Raw genomic sequence first — 17,948 nt, forward strand, 5'->3', positions numbered from 1 at the left:
ACTAGCTCAGCATATGTCTCTAAAGATGACTGGGACAAAATGACTCCAGAACAACAAAGCAGAGTAAGGGAGCAAAGAGCTAAACAAAGATCACCAGCAAATAACTCGTACAATAATGAACAAATTAAGACTAAATATGTGAGAACAAATGAATTGGTGCGAAAACAAAAATAGGAAACCCCTACAGGAAAAGCGACCATCCAATCTGACCTAGTTAAAGAAATTGATGGATTCTTTTATATAGACTACAATGGTAGAACTTTTATTCTTGACACAGGTGCGGAGTTAAGCTGTCTTACTGATTTACCTGCAGATGCCATTCAACAAAAAGGCATGATGAGAGTGTACAGTTTTAATAAATCCCAAGGTCCAATTGATACTAACTGGTATATATGGAAAGACATAGCCATTATTCCTAATCAGTCAGAAAACTTAATGACATTACAAGATGCAACTACCATTGTGGGCAAAAGTAACAATGATGTGGTGGTCAGATGGATGAAAATGGTCGACCTAAAGGGAGAGATAGACAGAATGGTACAAGAAACCATACTGGACAAAAACAAAGTAAGAGAAATTCTTGAAAAACATAAAGGAGGTGCAGCAAAATTTAAAAATGATGTAGGCCTGTTAGGAAAGGAATACGAATATGAAATAAAAGGAGGTGTGCATAAACCACAAAGGCAATACCCAATTAATAAAAAAGCTTTACCAGAAATTGAAGAAACTATTAAAGAATTAGAACAATTGGGGGTAATAAAAGAAATAGAAAATCCGATCACTAATTCACCTATACAAGCAGTTCCGAAACCGGACTCAAGTTATCGCTTGGTTACGAATTATAAATCATTGAATAAAATTTCTGAACCAGATACTAGATACTTAATTAATGCAAGAGATGTAACCAATGGTTTGCCTAAAGGCAGAATATTGACTAAGATAGACTTAGCAAATGGTTTCTGGACAGTTCCATTGACAGAAAATAGTATGGCTAAAACTGCTTTTACCTTCCAAACAAAAAGTTTCTGTTACACAAGATTGCCACAAGGGTATATGAATAGCCCGAACGCATTTCAGTCAATCGTGGTCACGCTAATGAAAGGCTTACCTGTGACTGTTTACATTGATGACTTACTTATCATCAATGATGATCCTGATGAACACCTAAAAATCTTAGATGAGGTGTTAACTAGACTAATAAAAGTGGGTTTTAAACCCAGTTACAAGAAAATTGAGATAGGAAAAGAAGAAGTTGATTTTTTAGGCTTTGCTACAACAGGAATAGATCGAGGACTCTCAAAAACTACCAGGGAGAAATTGGAAGATTTGAGACAGAATAGCCCAAAAAGCTTAAAAGGTTTACAGAGTTTCATGGGACACATGAATTTTATCAGGGATCTGATACCAGGATATGCAAAATTGGCTAAACCTCTATATGGAGCTACAAAAGGAAATGAATTGTACTGGAACGATGAATTAGAAAATATTAGGTTGAAATTAATTGACTTAGCATTGACATCAGGTAAAATAGCAAGGAGAGAATCAGATCAAAAATTGGTAATAAGTGTTGAAAATACTAAAGATGAAATGGAGCTAGTATTGTATAATGAGAAGGATAGAAAAAATCCAATACAGTTCATGTCATACCCAAAACCTGCTAATCAGCTAAAACAGGAACCAAAATCAGCAGCCGACATATTAGCCAGTATTGCTAAATGCTTGATACCAAAAAAAACATTAGCCTTAGATCAACAGGTAATTGTAGAATCAAAAGGTGAAGGCATAGCTCAACTAGCAAGAGAAGCAAAAAATCTAGTGAGTGAAGCACCAAAAATTCATCAGTTCACCTGGGCTAAGTGGACTAAGGTGCTACAAGATACACAAATAATTTTTGGACAGTGCAAAATCAACAAAAAAGATAAAATAACAAAAATTCCTAGAGGAACAGGTGTTTGTTATTTTACAGATGGCTCTAAGGAGAATGACGAAACTTGGTGGGGTTTCATTAGGAAAGAACGAGGAAAAATTGTTTTCAAACGAAAAGGACAGTTGTTAAGTGAAGACTCAGCGCAACTTGCAGAAGTAACAGCAGTTGTAGAAGCGCTAAGGCATATGAAGGCCACAAATGCGATATCTGCGATTCTAGTTACAGATAGTGACTATGTATACAAAGCACTAATAGAACATGTTGCAACATGGAAACTTAATGGCTTCTGTACCGCAAAGGGAAAACCGTTAAAACAGGACATTTTGTGGAAAGAAATAGCTGAACTGTTAGAGGATGTTAAACCAAAGGTATTACATCAAAGTAGCCACACGGTTCAAAAAACGTCAGCTGCCAAGGGCAACGCTGAGGTTGACAGGTATATTAGAGAGAAGGAAGTTCGAGAAATAAAAATAATTAATGCTATCACTAAAACGAGTGAGAAAAATATTGTTGAGAAACTGCACATAGATTTGATGCATCCTAGTCTAAGTTATATGGCAAAGTATTGTAAGGCCACAGGGCTTAACATACAAAATCTGAAAACAACCTACCTGAAAATCAGAAAAAACTGTCCTGAATGTAGAAAAGTAATGACAAGCAGATATAATGATTATGGAACAATAAAAACGGAAAAAGAAAATGAAGAGATATCTCTCGATTTTGGAGGACCGATTCGACCTCAAACAAAACAAAAGAACTGCTACTTTTTAGTAATAGTAGATAACTGTTCTAATTTTCTACAGATATATCCGTGCAAACAGGCTACTAGTTCAGTAGTAGTGCAAGCACTAAAAGATTGGATAAAATATCGTGGACCGCCAATGAGAGTTAGGGGTGACAATGCATCAAACCTAACAGGACGAGAAGTCGAGGAATATTGCGAAAAAGTCGGGGTAAAATTAATTAAAAGTGTGAAATACCAACCCGCGAGCAATGGATGTGCTGAAAATGCCGTTAAAAAATGTAAAGAGTTTTTTGTCAAGAACGAAAAATTGGGAGAATGGGATACGTTACTTAACGAATGCACGCATTTTCTAAATTACAGAATCAAACCAAATGAACTCAAACTTGAGGATCAGCCTGACCGAGAAACTTTTAACGCCAATCCATTTAAGGTAGGCGACCAAGTAATAATATTACACAAGGTCAGAGGTAAACGATTTAAGCATAAAACTGGTACTGTGGATACGATAACAAAAATCACTTCTAACACTACTGTGCAATTAGAAAATAACGGAATTTGGTCTTTAAGAGACATAATAAAAGCATAATGAAGCGGGTGGTATTTGAGTCAATTATTGAATCTAAAACAGGATGGGTCAGATGTCAGAATGAAGCATATGGACTGCTTAGAGTGAAGAAGTGGCATGAGAACTGCCCTGATGGTACCAATAGCAGATTGATACCCTTCACAAGTTGTTGTATTTGCGAAACATGTGACGTGGCAGAATTACTTTGGGAAGGTCCGAATGAATCAAGACCGACCAAAGTAAGCCTGAAAAATGCTCCCAGGATGGGAGACCTTAGCCTTTTTTCCTGGTATAATCCAGAAGGGAAAATAGGACACTGTGCACTTGGTGAAGTCACAGTGTGCGGAAATTGCAGACTAGGTAAACAAAAATGGGTCATACAGAAGATACAACGGGGAGAGACCAGTTGTGTCTGCCGAACCTGTAAATTATGTGAAGAAAAACTTATTTTACTAGGCTCGAAATGTTCCTGTAAGTTTAGAGAATCTAAACTGGAACTGTGTAACAGTTGTAATAGGCTAGAAGAGCGGAAATGGGTCCAGACTGTCAGTCAGAAAGAAGTCTGGTTAACCCGAAAATCGAAATTAGCCATGGGATGCGTTTCCCAAGGTAAAATTATGACCTCGTGGGTTAACAATCCGATCCAATTAATGGAAGAAGATGAGCAAGCATGGCTATATCGATATTGTGAGTTGTCAGGGATAGGTAATCCCTCCTACACGGACCAACTGGAGAAAGGCTCCGTGCTAGGCCAGATTCTGGGACAAATCACTTGCTTAGATGCGTGGGAAAGAGTTGTCTCACATAATCTTAGTGAACCTAAGCAGACCATCTTTGTAAAAAGACAGGGACAGTATGAATGCAGCACAGCCGAACAACTAATTATTAATGAAATAAAAAATATGAAATTCCTAATTGTACAACATAACTGGGAAACGAGAGCATGGGAATTAGGAGTAAGAGAAACTGACATAACTAGGATGTCCAGAAGTCAAATTATTATGACTGGGGAAGCATTTATTAAAATTAAATATGAGGAAAACAGTGCGTCTATGATTAAAAACCTGGTGGTGGATCTCTGTTGTACCAGGGGTTACATGGGCATAGGATTTGCCATACAGGGTTTTAACATTGACTGGAAATCGGAAGTTAAACCTTTTAAAGAACGAGTTCGGGACTGGCTGCTCAAAAAACATTCCTAGGGTCAGACAGGCGAATCTTTGTTCTCTCATCCACAGCAAACATGCCTAGAGGGGGGAGAGGAAGGAGACTGAAAACCATGTACAGAAGACTCCAGGAGGAAAAGAAAAAGAGCTGTCAGGAAGTCATGGCGGGGATAAGTATGGCTTTCATCTTCCTTATAGTCATCTTGGCTGGGTTCGGAACTAAGGAATCGGAAGACATCTATACTGTCTACCCTTGTATTAAAATGGAAAAGATAACTAAATTACACTGCTATAATCAGACAATAATGGCTAAGGGCTCGCCTCTGATTTTAGCAGGAACAGTATACAATCCCGAGAATAATGCTAATACAATAAAAAACTGGATAACAGACATAGATCCAGAGTACTGGAATTGCACTAGTGAAGGAAGTTTCTTAGACTCAACCACGGACTATGGTCCCACAACCGAGCAAGGAAAAACCATAATGAAATGGAATAAACTATTAGTACTGAATCAAACACATGTGCTGCTAAAAGGGCAGGAGATAAACATTAGTGCGGCTAGAAACATTAGTGTGAGGAACTTTGACCTAGTTTGGTGGACTTATTCGTATGGAAAAACAATTTCAACATTAGAATGGGATTGTGAGACAGGTAAAGCAAACATAAAAAGACTAAAGATATTAGGCGAAGATAACCAAGGTAAATTGGAAATTATAGATGACATGGAGTCACCAAAGTCAAGTCCACTGACATTTGCAGCGCAACGGGCAAAACCAAAACCAGTAGATCGTTGGATTCGTATGAGTGAATTTAAGGATAAAATTATAATTCATTCAATCCATGAAAAGAAACCTATAATTCCTGCAGAGAACACAGAGTGGATAAACTGCTATAATAAACCTATGGGCACACCTATGTGTAATAAAGTTCCAGGCTGTCACTGGATAGGAAAAATGGTTTGGCCTAGTAACAAAGACAGATCAACTATTGATCACAGGAAGCAGTGTGCTCACAAATTAAACAAGAATAAGAAAGTTTGGTATTGTGTCATAAAAGCTGAAGCTCCATGGAATCAAACCCTTATGGAAAAATATGAAAAAGACACTATTACTATATGGCACAAATGGATAATAAAGAATTATAATTTCACAGAAGGAACAGGTAGTGAGACAAATAGGACTACGTGGACCGTGAAAGCCACATTAGAGGGAAAGAAAAGAGCGAATGGTAATTATAAACATCCATACACTTTGGAATATTTTCCAAATGCAGGGATCCCAGAAAAATTTATAAATATCTCTGGAATAGCAAAATACCTAACAACGAAGGTAATAGATCAACAATACAGGAGTGCATTGTTGCTATATATGATGCAAGGGGGTGAAGCTCTAAAACATTATGCTATTACCAAAAGACCTAATGGTTACGTAAGATACCACGGAAGGCATCAAGATATAAAGGATGTACGTACCGGAAGAAAAGAAGGTAATCTTATATGGCCAGTACACATGAAATATCTAGGTTCACACAAAATTTTAAACTCGTATAAATCCCAAATGATAGGGCAGTGGGAAAGTGGTTATTATTTAAAAATAGCTGATCCAGATAGTTACTCATGGGGAACTCAGAGTAAAATATATATCAGGCCCACTCGAGGAAATTTCAGCAAAAGATGGAATGTCACTGATTGGTCTGGAGGACCATGTACCCGACGGGACAATATAGAGATTGTAAAATCTTTGAAAGGAAAAAGGATAGCATATAACATGAAGTGTGTTAAAGAATTCGATTTAGGAACTGAAGTATTGATGGTAGGTGAAAGGCAGGACAATAAGAAAATTGAATTCTGGAGTGATCGCATAGAAACACAATATCTATGCACAGGGGAGCTGTTTAACAATTGGCGGCATGCAACTTTTAGTGCACCCATATTTCAGTCCTATGCAGCTGTGACTACAAAGGGTAGCATTGATAGGAATTACATGTCATGTAACTATGAAGCCATGGAAGGCGCCCTATGGGCAAAAGAGAACCTAAAGATAACTCCAATAATTTTGAAGCAAATGGTAGGAGAAACTCAGATAAGAAAAATATGTGCTATTATTCCTTATATTAGTTATTTAAATGATTGGAAAGAACTATTACACCCAGTTGATGATTTCTTGGAGGGTGAGAGTATTGGAAGTCACTGGTTGCATCGAATTGATTATTGGTCAAAAACCAGAAGCCCATCAGAGGTAACTCTAATCAAGTTGATGGGGAAAATCGTGAAAACAGCATTCGAAGATATAGGTGGGAAAATTAAGGAAGTGGCCATAAGTGTATGGAATATAATGACAGACACATGGGAAATAATAAAAATTGTTCTCTACTGTGTTGTGGGAACAATAGTAATCATTGTGATAGTGGGTATTCTAATCAAATTAGTAAACATATGCATACATTGTAGAAAACTAGGACAGCTAGTTAACATGGCAGAATATAGGAAGATCCCTCTGTCGGCTGACCTCTCAGAGTCAGAGAATGACAGTGAAGTAGAGGGGGAATGGCCTATATCTGACCTGGAAGATCATAAAAGTTAAGAACTCGGAATCTCAGCTCATTCTTCTGTGGACCCAGCAGACTGACCTGATTTACCAACTAAAGAACTTTTCTTTGGAAAACCTGAACGATGGCATCAATGATCGAACCAAATTGGGAAAACAATTCCAATATGACCGAACCAACCTGTTCCAACCTGCCGGTAAATACATTTCAAATTATAATCTATAATGTAATTTTGAGCATTTTTTGGATAATAATGATAATGGGGTTACAAGGATTATGGCAAATTCCAATTGCAATTTTTAGTATAGCCTCATTCAATTTGCGGAAAAGGCTAACTCTGGCAGGCATATTAATTGGACAAGTTGTGAAAAGCCCTAGAATAAAATCCACTTTTGGAACTAGAGGCTTGATAGGACTGGAACTCCTCAATATAATACTCATGTCATGTAATATGGTACAGTATTATCTTGAGGTCCAATATGTAAAGTACATAGGATTCTCTTCTACCCTATTGGTGATTTTGTATCTTATGATAATTGCCACCAGGAGAGTAGAAGTTGAAGGTATAAAGATGGCTATCTATGAAATAACAGTAATAACAACTGCATTTATGACAATGATGATTGCAGAATACTATAATGATCTTGGAATGTTTGGTATAGCCATATTGATGGTTAGTAATGATTGGTTTTATGTGACAAAACGGATAAAAACTGTTAAAGAATGGTGTCTCAATATTGAGCTGACAGCACCCTTTATAACTTACAATTAGGATTCTACAACCACCATGGGACGGCAGAGGACAAGATACCTAGACCGCATTTCAGATACAAGTGGTGGAGCAAGAATTGTAGTCGAAGTTAATAAAAACTGTGCTATATGTGGAATAATTCATGGAGGTTTAAGAATAAGATGTTTTTTGGAAAATCAATGGCTGAATCTATGTTCAAATTGTACTGTGATACAAAATGTAAAAATGGATGAGATTGGAGGAGTGACTATGTACCAACGTGGAAGGAAAATGCACATTAGTGGTCCATGGGTATCAAAGAGCTTTCTGACGTGGTGTATAGAAATGAAATTCAGGGTCTGTAAAATCAGTGAAATTCAATCTATGCAGGCGGGTACTAATAATAGTTACACAGCCACATCTTATCACCTCGAAACGAGAATGTACCAAAAGAAAAGAAAAACTAGAGGCTTAAAAGCAATAATAGGTATTGTTTACAGGCATTGGATTTTGGATAACCCAAGCCAACCAGTAGGTGCTAAAGACAAGTTCAACTATAGTTGTGTTTATGTCCCTACAGACAGTCCTTATATCAGAGGCCCCCGGGGTATGGGCAATGGCACTTCTTACCTCGGACGTGGCGGAACAAGGGCAAATCTTTGCAGTCAACCAGTTGAATCTGGACAAACTGACGAAGGTCTGGCGGAAGAGACACGAGTTTCAGTGGCAACCAGTACACAGTCAATGGTACAGGCAGGAGGTGATCCAAAGTTTGAGGAGATGGTGTTTCCGATCGGGAATGAGCCATGGTGAAGTGAAATCATTAAAAGTTATGATGTGTAAGCCTGATGGAATTAGCCACCGCCTGTATGAAATTGAATTTGACTGCATTACACCCAGTGTATATTGTACTGATTTTATGAGCACAATGGATAGATTCTGTATAAGAGATTTTTTAGGAAAATCAAAACCAAGACCTAGGAAACCTAGAGTTAAATTGAACAGATTCAGAGATGTTAAAGAAGCTCAGTCGATGCCGAGAGGGGGTGTTGTGGTCGGGGATGAAGGCCCACCTGAGAGCGGCACCTCCCTCGCTTCATTTACCCCTCCAACTCGACGTCAGCGCCGAAAGGGTCACAATAAGAAGTCTGTGTCTAGAGATGCAGCGGGTGAGCTGACTATGTTAATGAGACACATAACTATCTAAAAATATTATGCTGAATAGTAAAGTTGTTGTACTTCTCTGTACCTCTCAAAATCACATGAGAGAGCAATGACAAGGGTCATTGTCCACAAATACAAAGGAACTATTATATCATGCTTCCACAGGAAAAGCAGGACTACACTTGCTGGGACCAGCAAGTCACACTCGTGATATTGAAATAACAGTCATATGCCTTATTGAAATAACAGTCATGTGTTTTACATTTGTACTGTATGTATGTGTGTGCCTTCTGTTAACTATGCTGACGACGGCTGGATTTACACGATAAAAGAGGAGACCTGGACAGGACCCCTTTGCTCTTCCTTGCAATCTCCAGTCCGGTACACCAGCAGTTATCGGATGCAAGAAGCTTTAAGCCTAGCTAGTATTACTCTGTTAGAATTTGTACTCCTTTTGGAATCTGTAACAAGTATTCTTTTTCATTTTGATTATTTTAATAAATATTGTTAAACATTTATTATAATCATCTTGACTGGACCTTGGATTCTTGAGTACGTGTCACATTCTTCTTTCCGGATCAGGAAGATCCCGACTGAAGGAAACGACCAGAGGGTGAGCATTCTTTTGATATAAGAATGATCACTGTGAGATTTGATTGATTAAAAAGCCTAGCCAAAGAGGCAGCTTACGACAGGGTTATTGTTGTATAGCGAACACGGTTGAAGAGTACCTAAAAAAGTAGACCTATACTATAAAGGGGAAATCTATTATATTTATAATTTATTATCTTTATAATAGAATACGAATTTATAGAGACTGATCGCTTAACTCTTAAAGGCACGACTAAAGGATAGGCTCTTTAGTTACCGCGGGATTATCCATATGTCCTGGGTAGGATGTAGGATAATTTGGAACGGTATTAATCGTGACAACCTTTACAGTGCATCCAGCACATGGGAAGGCAGGGCGCCTCATTAGCCCCTATAAGGTCCCTGAAGCAGCCACGCATGAAGGCTCCACAACTCCATATCACGCCGTTCGCTTGAGACAGCAGGCCCTTCCTAAGGGGAATCCGCCAAAGAGCCGCCAGCATCTCTCTCAGGTCCGGAAACCAAGGTTGATTGGGCCAGTTCGGGGCAACAAGGATCACAGACGCTACAATACAGATTGTTTCAAAGCTGCTTTACAGTGAAAAGGAAAACCAGCGGTATTTAAGCTTCATCCGCTATGTATCTGTCACTAGCAAAGCCTACCAACTAGCTTAGGACATGCGAGCAAAAACCCAAAACCTGCTAAATTATGCTAACAGCATGTTAATTCATAGTAACATGCTAAAACATGTTAGCAACATTCTAATTCATGCTAACATGCTAAAAAATGCTAGCAAAATGTTAATTCATGCTAGTAACATGCTTATGTTTCAGGAACAAATGCTCCATGAACAATCAACGATGTATTAATGTTTTGGTGCTAATGTTTTTATTAAAGACCAGATAACTCTGAACAAACTTTTATTAACGTTACTGTAAGAGCGTTTGTTCATAACTTTGCCAGAGCGTTGGCTGTCAGCTGATGATTATTGCTCATCTGAAGTGTGACTGTGTTTATGTCTGATGGTTGTAGTGAAGTGGAACCTGAACGATGAGCAGAAACATCTCCGGCTGAATGTCTTCGAGAACATCACCACCAGCTGCGTCTTCATCATCGTCGTCATCAACGTCTTCATCACTGCGTTCGGAGTTCAGCGGCCCAATCCAGGCCTGCGACAGTAGCTCAAACACGGGTATATTACACACACACACACACACACACGTATGCACTGTGCAGCATGGCATTATGGGTAAGTTCTGAGTGATCACATGTGCCGCTGTTCCGAAGGAAACAGAGAAAACTATCGGATTTGCCTTTTTTGTAACTCTTTATTTAAAGCCTTTATGTTTCATGCATTATAAAAGTATTTTAATGCATCAATTAAGCACCTATAATGATCTCATGAACTGTAACCACATTATAACATTTCTCTATTCATTGAACAACTTTAAAGAATAAAATGTATTAATAAACACGACAAACAACCTGTTTCAGATCTGTGAATATTATAATGCATTTTAACTTTGTTTACAACCAATTATTATATTTCATGATGCTGCATTCAACAGCCAAGTAAGTAGATTTCAGTTTGAGAAACACTGAGCGTGAAGAAAACACTCCAGGCAACTTTTTAAAAGTTAAAAATGATTGATTACATCAAAACGAATCATAGCGCAGAACATGATTAAGAAGTTATGATATCTTGTGCTATATTCACCAGCTTTTGTGTTCATCTTAATTTGATTTTACTAGCAACAGACGCGAGTCTTCAGCTTGACAATAATTATGGAACTTAAGGAAAGTCTTGGATCAGAATGTAAGGAAAGTGAGGATGTTCAGATGAAAGAAGTGGCTACCATGGAGGTGAATTTCTGAGATTGGTTCTCAAAATATAGAAGAGATGTACTCTTTGGATGAGATCAATGTTTTTTTGGACACAACATTTGGTAAAGTGGTGGAGGTGAAAGATTTTTTCCCAGATGTGGAAAAATTAGTTGTTTCAGTGAAAGTACTGCAGCGTACAGCGAGTTATGATGCACTGAGTAAACAAAAGAGGTTTAGATTAAAGAAACTTATTACGAAATTGAGGAAAAATAAAGGGCCGTCTCCTTTTAAAAAGTAATGGCTAAAATGCACTGGGTGATTCTTATGATGTGTTATCTTTCTCTCTTTCTGTCTCTGTCCACTTTATATTCTAACCTTTTTATGGAGAACTTAAGAGTGGGATCTTTAAATATAAATGGAGGTAGAGATAGGGCAAAATTAGCAGTGATTTCTGAATTCTTAAATATAAATCGGGTTAATATTGTATTTCTGCAAGAGACTCATAGCAATGAGGAGAATGAAATTGAGTGGAATAGATGGTGGGAAGGGAAATTGGCATTAAGTCATGGGACAAACAATAGTGCGGGAGTAGCTATACTTTAAAAAAAAAAGGGTTGAATGTCAAAATTTTAAATACTGAAGAAATTTAAAAAGGAAGGGTATTATTACTAAAAATACAGTATGGGGAACATGTTTTTGTTCTAGTGAATGTGTATGCTCCAAATAATGGGGTGGAAAGAAAGAGTAAGAGTATTTGACCAATTAGATAAAGCACTTCACAAATTTGATGATGACACTTGGTTAGTGTTAGGAGGGGACTGGAACTGTACTATTAATTCTGTAATTGATAGGAATGGTGAAGAGCCACATAGTCACTCTAGTAAATTTTTGTCTAATATAATGGGAAAATATGATTTAATGGATGTGTGGAGAAGAAGAAATATTAGAGTGAGACGGTATACATGGATTAAAGTTGTAGAAAATATGGTTAGTGGGGCTAGACTGGACAGGTTTTATTTGAGTAAGCTGGTGGAAAATAGGGTAATGAGTGCATCAATATTGCCGAATGGTTTTTCTGATCATCATTTGATCATATTTGATTTTAATATAAATATCAGAATTTAATATAAATATCCGAAAGGGTATCCTCATCCCTTAGTTGTTCTTCCTCTCTAACCATCTCAGGACATCTTAATTCTTCTAGACCTCTCTGCAGCCTTCGATACAGTCTCCCACTCCATTCTTCTCACTCGACTCTCCAAACTTATTGGCCTCACTGGTACTGTGTATTCCTGGTTTAAATCCTATCTCACCAACAGGCAACAATACACCACCCTTAAGGGCATTTGCTCTGAATCTGCGCCAGTCTTACACGGTGTGCCACAAGGATCGGTGCTTGGCCCACTGCTGTTTAATATCTACATGCTACCTCTTGGGATGATCATCCGGAAACATGGATTACACTTCCACTGCTACGCTGACGACACCCAGCTCTACATCAGTACTAAGCCTTCTACTCCACTTCCACCAGTGCCACTTATCAACTGCCTGAAGGACATAAAGAACTGGCTGGACAGCAACCTTCTAAAACTCAACAAAGACAAAACAGAACTTATGGTGTTTGCCCCGCTGTCACTTCTTCAAAATGTTGATGACATTATACTGGATGTGGATGGCTGCTCAATCTCTGCATCTCCTCAAGTACGCAACCTTGGCGTCATCATGGACTCCACTCTCTCCTTCCAACAACACATCAAAAACACCATTAAAACTGCATTTTACCATCTTAAGAACATATCCAGACTTCGACAGTGTCTCTCCAACTCTGTAGCCGAGACCCTGATTCACTCCTTCATCACCTCCAGACTTGATTACTGTAACGGTATTCTGTTCGGTCTGCCTAGCAAGGCTACTGACAGACTCCAGTATGTACAGAACTCTGCGGCTAGGATGCTCACTCACACAAAGCTTGGACTTCACATCACTCCCATCCTGAAGAAGCTTCACTAGCTGCCAGTTAAGTCTCGGATCAAATATAAAATCCTCCTCCTGACGTAAAAATCTCTGCATGGACTTGCACCTCAGTACCTTATTGATTTACTCCATCCCTACACTCAGCAACGGTCCCTGCGGTCCTCTGACAAGGACCTGCTCGCTGTCCCTAAGTCCAGGCTCCGGACATTTGGTGATAGAGCTTTCTGTGTTGGTGCTCCATCACTCTGGAACAAGCTTCCTCATGCCATGGATAGATTATAAAATATTTTCAAAATCTATTGCAAATAGGCTTAAAAATGTTTTAAACTTGTTGATTCATAAAGATCAGACATATTGTATACCGAACCGATCAATAATGGACCATTTTTTTTTTTTTTAAGAGATGTGATTGATTGTGGTTGTGTAAATGATTCTAATCTGGGTGTCCTGTCAATAGACCCGGAAAAAGCATTTGATAGGGTAGACCATGACTATCTTTTTAAAGTGATAAAGAGTTTTGGAATCGGTGATCAATTTATTTCTTATGTTAAATTGTTATACTGTGATGTATCAGTTTTAATCAAGGTTGGTGGAGGAATAAGTGCCCCAGTAGCAGTCACTAGAGGTATTAGGCAGGGTTGTCCTCTTTCTGGGCAATTATATAGTCTTGTAATTAAACCTCTGTTGTGGAAATTAAGGAGAGATTTGGGTGGTTTTTCAATTACAGGTGTAAAGGAAACTTTTAAGGTGTACATGTCTGCTTATGCCGATGATGTAACCGTTTGTATTTCAGGGCAAAATGATGTAACAGTTTTGGAAACAAGCATCAGGCAATACGAGATGGCTTCCTCAGCTAGAGTTAACTGGGAGAAAAGCGAGGGGTTTATTACTGGCCGGTGGAGAGACACCGGACCTCCGAAACTTCCAGGAGGACTGATCTGGGGGAGGGAGGGTATAAAAGTGTTTTTAGGAAAGGAAAGTTTTAAATTGAAGAATTGGGAGGGAGTGCTGGAGAAGGTAGTAGCTCGATTGTCTAAATGGAAATGGCTATTACCACAATTGTCCTACAGAGGAAGAGTTCTGGTGGCAAACAATCTGGCAGCTTCCATGCTCTGGCATAAAGTCATTGTTCTGGAACCACCAAGCGAACTGCTTTGTAACATACAGAGGAAAATAGTAGACTTTTTCTGGAGTGGCGAACACTGGACTCGGGCTGCAGTGCTTTACTTACCGGTACATGAAGGAGGCCAAGGTCTGGTGGATGTAAAGAGTCGAATTGTTGCTTTCAGGCTGCAAGCAGTGCAGAAACTTCTCTATCAAGAGGATTTAGCATGGACACAGAGGGCATGTGCATTTCTGCAGATGGTTGAAAGTTTTGGACTAGACAAACACTTGTTTTTATTGAAAATGGACGGGTTGAGACTGGAAAGTACCTCTTCTTTTTACAAATCAATGTTGCAAGCTTGGAATAAGGTTTTGAAAGTGGAGAGAAACTTGAATGAGCTTGGGGACTGGATTAATGAGGAACCACTGTTTCATAATCCGTTGATTCAGACCCGATTTTTATCATCAGTGAGCATTCGGAGAACTCTCGTAAAGAACGGAGTCACTAAACTGGGACATTTACTGGATAATGGCAGATAGAGTTCAGTGGACACTTTTAAAGAACTATCTGGTTTGTGCTCGATAAGAATTGTTTCAAAATTAAGAGATGAGATTTTTGCTGCTTTGCCGAGCAGTTACAGAAACCTTGTTGCTGGGGGGAATGTGCAACAGCAGAAAGGAGGGTTTCCAAAGTTGAACATTTTTCCTGCCGTCAGTGAAGAACAAGGAGAGCTTGAAGGATCTATACTGACTTTTAAAACTCTGCAGCTGTAAGAGTTTGAAGTTGCATCAAAAAAAGCATTGCTGTATGTTACAGTGAAAGTTATTCACATGGACTCACTCAGCCGGCAGAGTTTCTTAAAGTGGACAGAGACAATGGAGCCAGACTTCCTGGTGAGGGACAGGTGGAGAGTCCTGTATAAGCCTCCCATAGAGAAGCGGACAGCTGATCTGCAGTGGAGGCTTATCACAGGGCGATAGCTACGCACAGACATGTAGCACACCTGAATCCGGCAGTGGAATCAACTGAGTGGAATCAAACCAAGAATCAAGCAACTTAAAAAGACCTCCAAGCCTCAAACATCTTAAGAACAAATGTTCTATGGTTTCTTCAACACTACAAAAACTGCAATCCCCCCCATTGCAGTTTTTGTAGTGTTGAAGAAACCATAGAACATTTGTTCTTAAGATGTTTGAGGCTTGGAGGTCTTTTTAAGTTGCTTGATTCTTGGTTTCAGGGTTTTGGTGAGGAGATTTCCCATAAAGTTTTTATCGGGGGACTCAAATACAAAGTGCTTGATAGAGGTAAATTATGTTTATTAAATTACCTAATTGGTACAGCAAAGCTTGCAATGTGGAAAACAAGGAAAAACAAGGAGTTGGAACTTGGTTCAACGGATGTAGAAATGATGTTGAGGTGTATGGTAAAAGGAAGGATAAAAATAGAATTTTCATATTATAAGCTGATCAATAATATTGAAAGGTTTTTAAGAATTTGGGGTATAAATGAGGTTTTATGTGTTTTTGATGATGCCGATTTATTTTTTACTTTTGAATATAATTTTAAATTAATTGTTGCTGAGGTAAAATGATACAGGTAACAATAGTGTTGTAAATCCTGGATTTAATGTAACAATAAAGATCTGTTCAACCTCTCTCTCTATATATATATATCTCTCTCTCTCTCTCTCTCCTGAAGCACAGGTGTGTCACACTCTCTGACCGCCGCTGGAGCGGGAGTGTTTCACACAGCAGAGGCTCTGATCCTGCAGGAGGAGCTCAATAATTCATCCAGTGCGGCTCTCAGTTCTTCTGTGCGTCACCCGCTCACATCTCGCCAGGGCTTTTGTGTTCTTTACAAGTTTTACGTCTTTTAACACACTCACACACAGATACACACACACACACACACAGACACACACACACTCACGCGCGCGCACACACACACACACACACACACACACACACACACACACACTCACGCGCACACACACACACACAGACACACACACACACACACACACTCTCTCTCTCACACACACACACACACACACACACACACACTCTCTCTCTCTCTCTCACACACACACACTCTCACACACTCTTACACACACTCTGACACACACACACACACACTCTCTCTCTCTCTCTCACACACACACACACACACACACACACGCACACTCTATCTCTCTCTCACACACACACACACACACACACACACGCACACACACACACACACACGCACACTCTCTCTCTCTCTCTCTCACACACACACACACACACACACACACACACACATGCTGACCTCTGGTGGCACATTAGTGTATTCACACGGTCAGCTGTTCATGCTGTGGGAATCTATTGAATAAAAGCTAAACTTTCATACTTTTACAGCAGCAAGAAAAATGTGTAATTTATTATTAATATTATTGTTTATAAACTATTAATGTGTGCTTTATTTAAGCTGCTCTAAATACTATAGATGAATGTATAGGTGTACAGGTCTCTGATGAACAGATTTCCACGTGTGGAAACATGATATTATTATTGCTATTTGTGGGGGATTATGAAGCTCAAAACTAAAGAAATGTGTGGACTGACTGTGTTTAAATTAGTTTCCTTAATTTTGAACAAACGCCTCTAAACAAACTAGTCATATACAGTATCATTGTCACGGTGTATGAATTCATTGTCTCTCTCTCGTCTTGCGTGCTGTTGTGTGTGTGTGTGTGTAATTGGGGGCGTGGTCACTGATCAGCAGCGCCAGCTGGCATCAATCTGTTTTACCCTTTATATGTTCAGTAACTGGTGTCTCATGTTGTCAGATCGTTGTTCTCCCGGTGTGTTCCTGTTCCCGAGTATTGTTGGCCTCCTGTGGATTTCCCTGTTCGTCTTCGTTCTTCTTCGAGTTCCTCGCACTCCCACGGATTCACTTCACTCACGGCTCATCTTCACTGGACTGGGAGCACTGCACTGGTTGTTCACCGAGGTCCCTGCGTCACTCTACATCAGCGCTGGATCCTGCCCGATCCTCCATTCCTCTCCAGCTGTGTTTTTGTGACTCTGACCAAACAGTTAAATACTTACCTCTAATAAAGCGTTTTTGTTATTGCATCTTTCTCCTGTGTTATGTAACAGAACGATCTGACCAATCATGGATGCAGCAGGCGCAAGAGACTGGGATGAGTTTGCCAATCGGAGCATTGCGCGTTTGGACCAGCAGGATGAGAGCATCAGCAACACAGGTCGGGCGGTCCAAGCGCTTGTGACGCAGGTGTCCGAGCTCACCCAACAACTTCAACATCTGAGAATTCCCACTCCGCCACCCACACCACCCGTTCAACCCGTACCACCAGAGCCGCACCAGCAGCGGGAGCCACGCCTACCTATCCCCGAAGGATATTCAGGTGAACCTGAATTTTGCAGAGCTTTCCTGACCCGATGCTCTATGCATTTCTCATTGCAACCACTGACGTTTTTCCAGGAACAAAGTAAAGTGGCATTTGTTCTGACTTTACTGTCTGGCAAGGCGGCTCTCTGGGGAACGGCGGTGTGGGAGAATCAAGACCCATGCTGCGCCTCGTTCCAGGCACTCTCCGAAGAG

The 17,948-nt window shown here is 39.5% G+C and overlaps 1 protein-coding gene across 1 annotated transcript in view; it reads left to right on the top strand.

Annotated features, from left to right (window-relative positions):
* LOC130077372 (ninjurin-1-like) overlaps nt 1-10,630 on the top strand; it is a 33,257-nt gene extending 22,627 nt beyond the window's left edge. The window contains exon 3 of the mRNA XM_056242597.1: nt 10,472-10,630. Coding sequence (XP_056098572.1) covers nt 10,472-10,620 — 149 coding nt within the window. The 3' untranslated portion in view covers nt 10,621-10,630. The remainder of the gene's footprint in view (nt 1-10,471) is intronic.
* The last annotated feature ends 7,318 nt before the right edge of the window (nt 10,631-17,948 follow it).

Source organism: Rhinichthys klamathensis, unplaced genomic scaffold, assembly GCF_029890125.1.
Source record: "Rhinichthys klamathensis goyatoka isolate OS25496 unplaced genomic scaffold, OSU_Roscu_1.1 h1tg000732l_1, whole genome shotgun sequence".
NCBI classification, from domain to species: domain Eukaryota; kingdom Metazoa; phylum Chordata; class Actinopteri; order Cypriniformes; family Leuciscidae; genus Rhinichthys; species Rhinichthys klamathensis.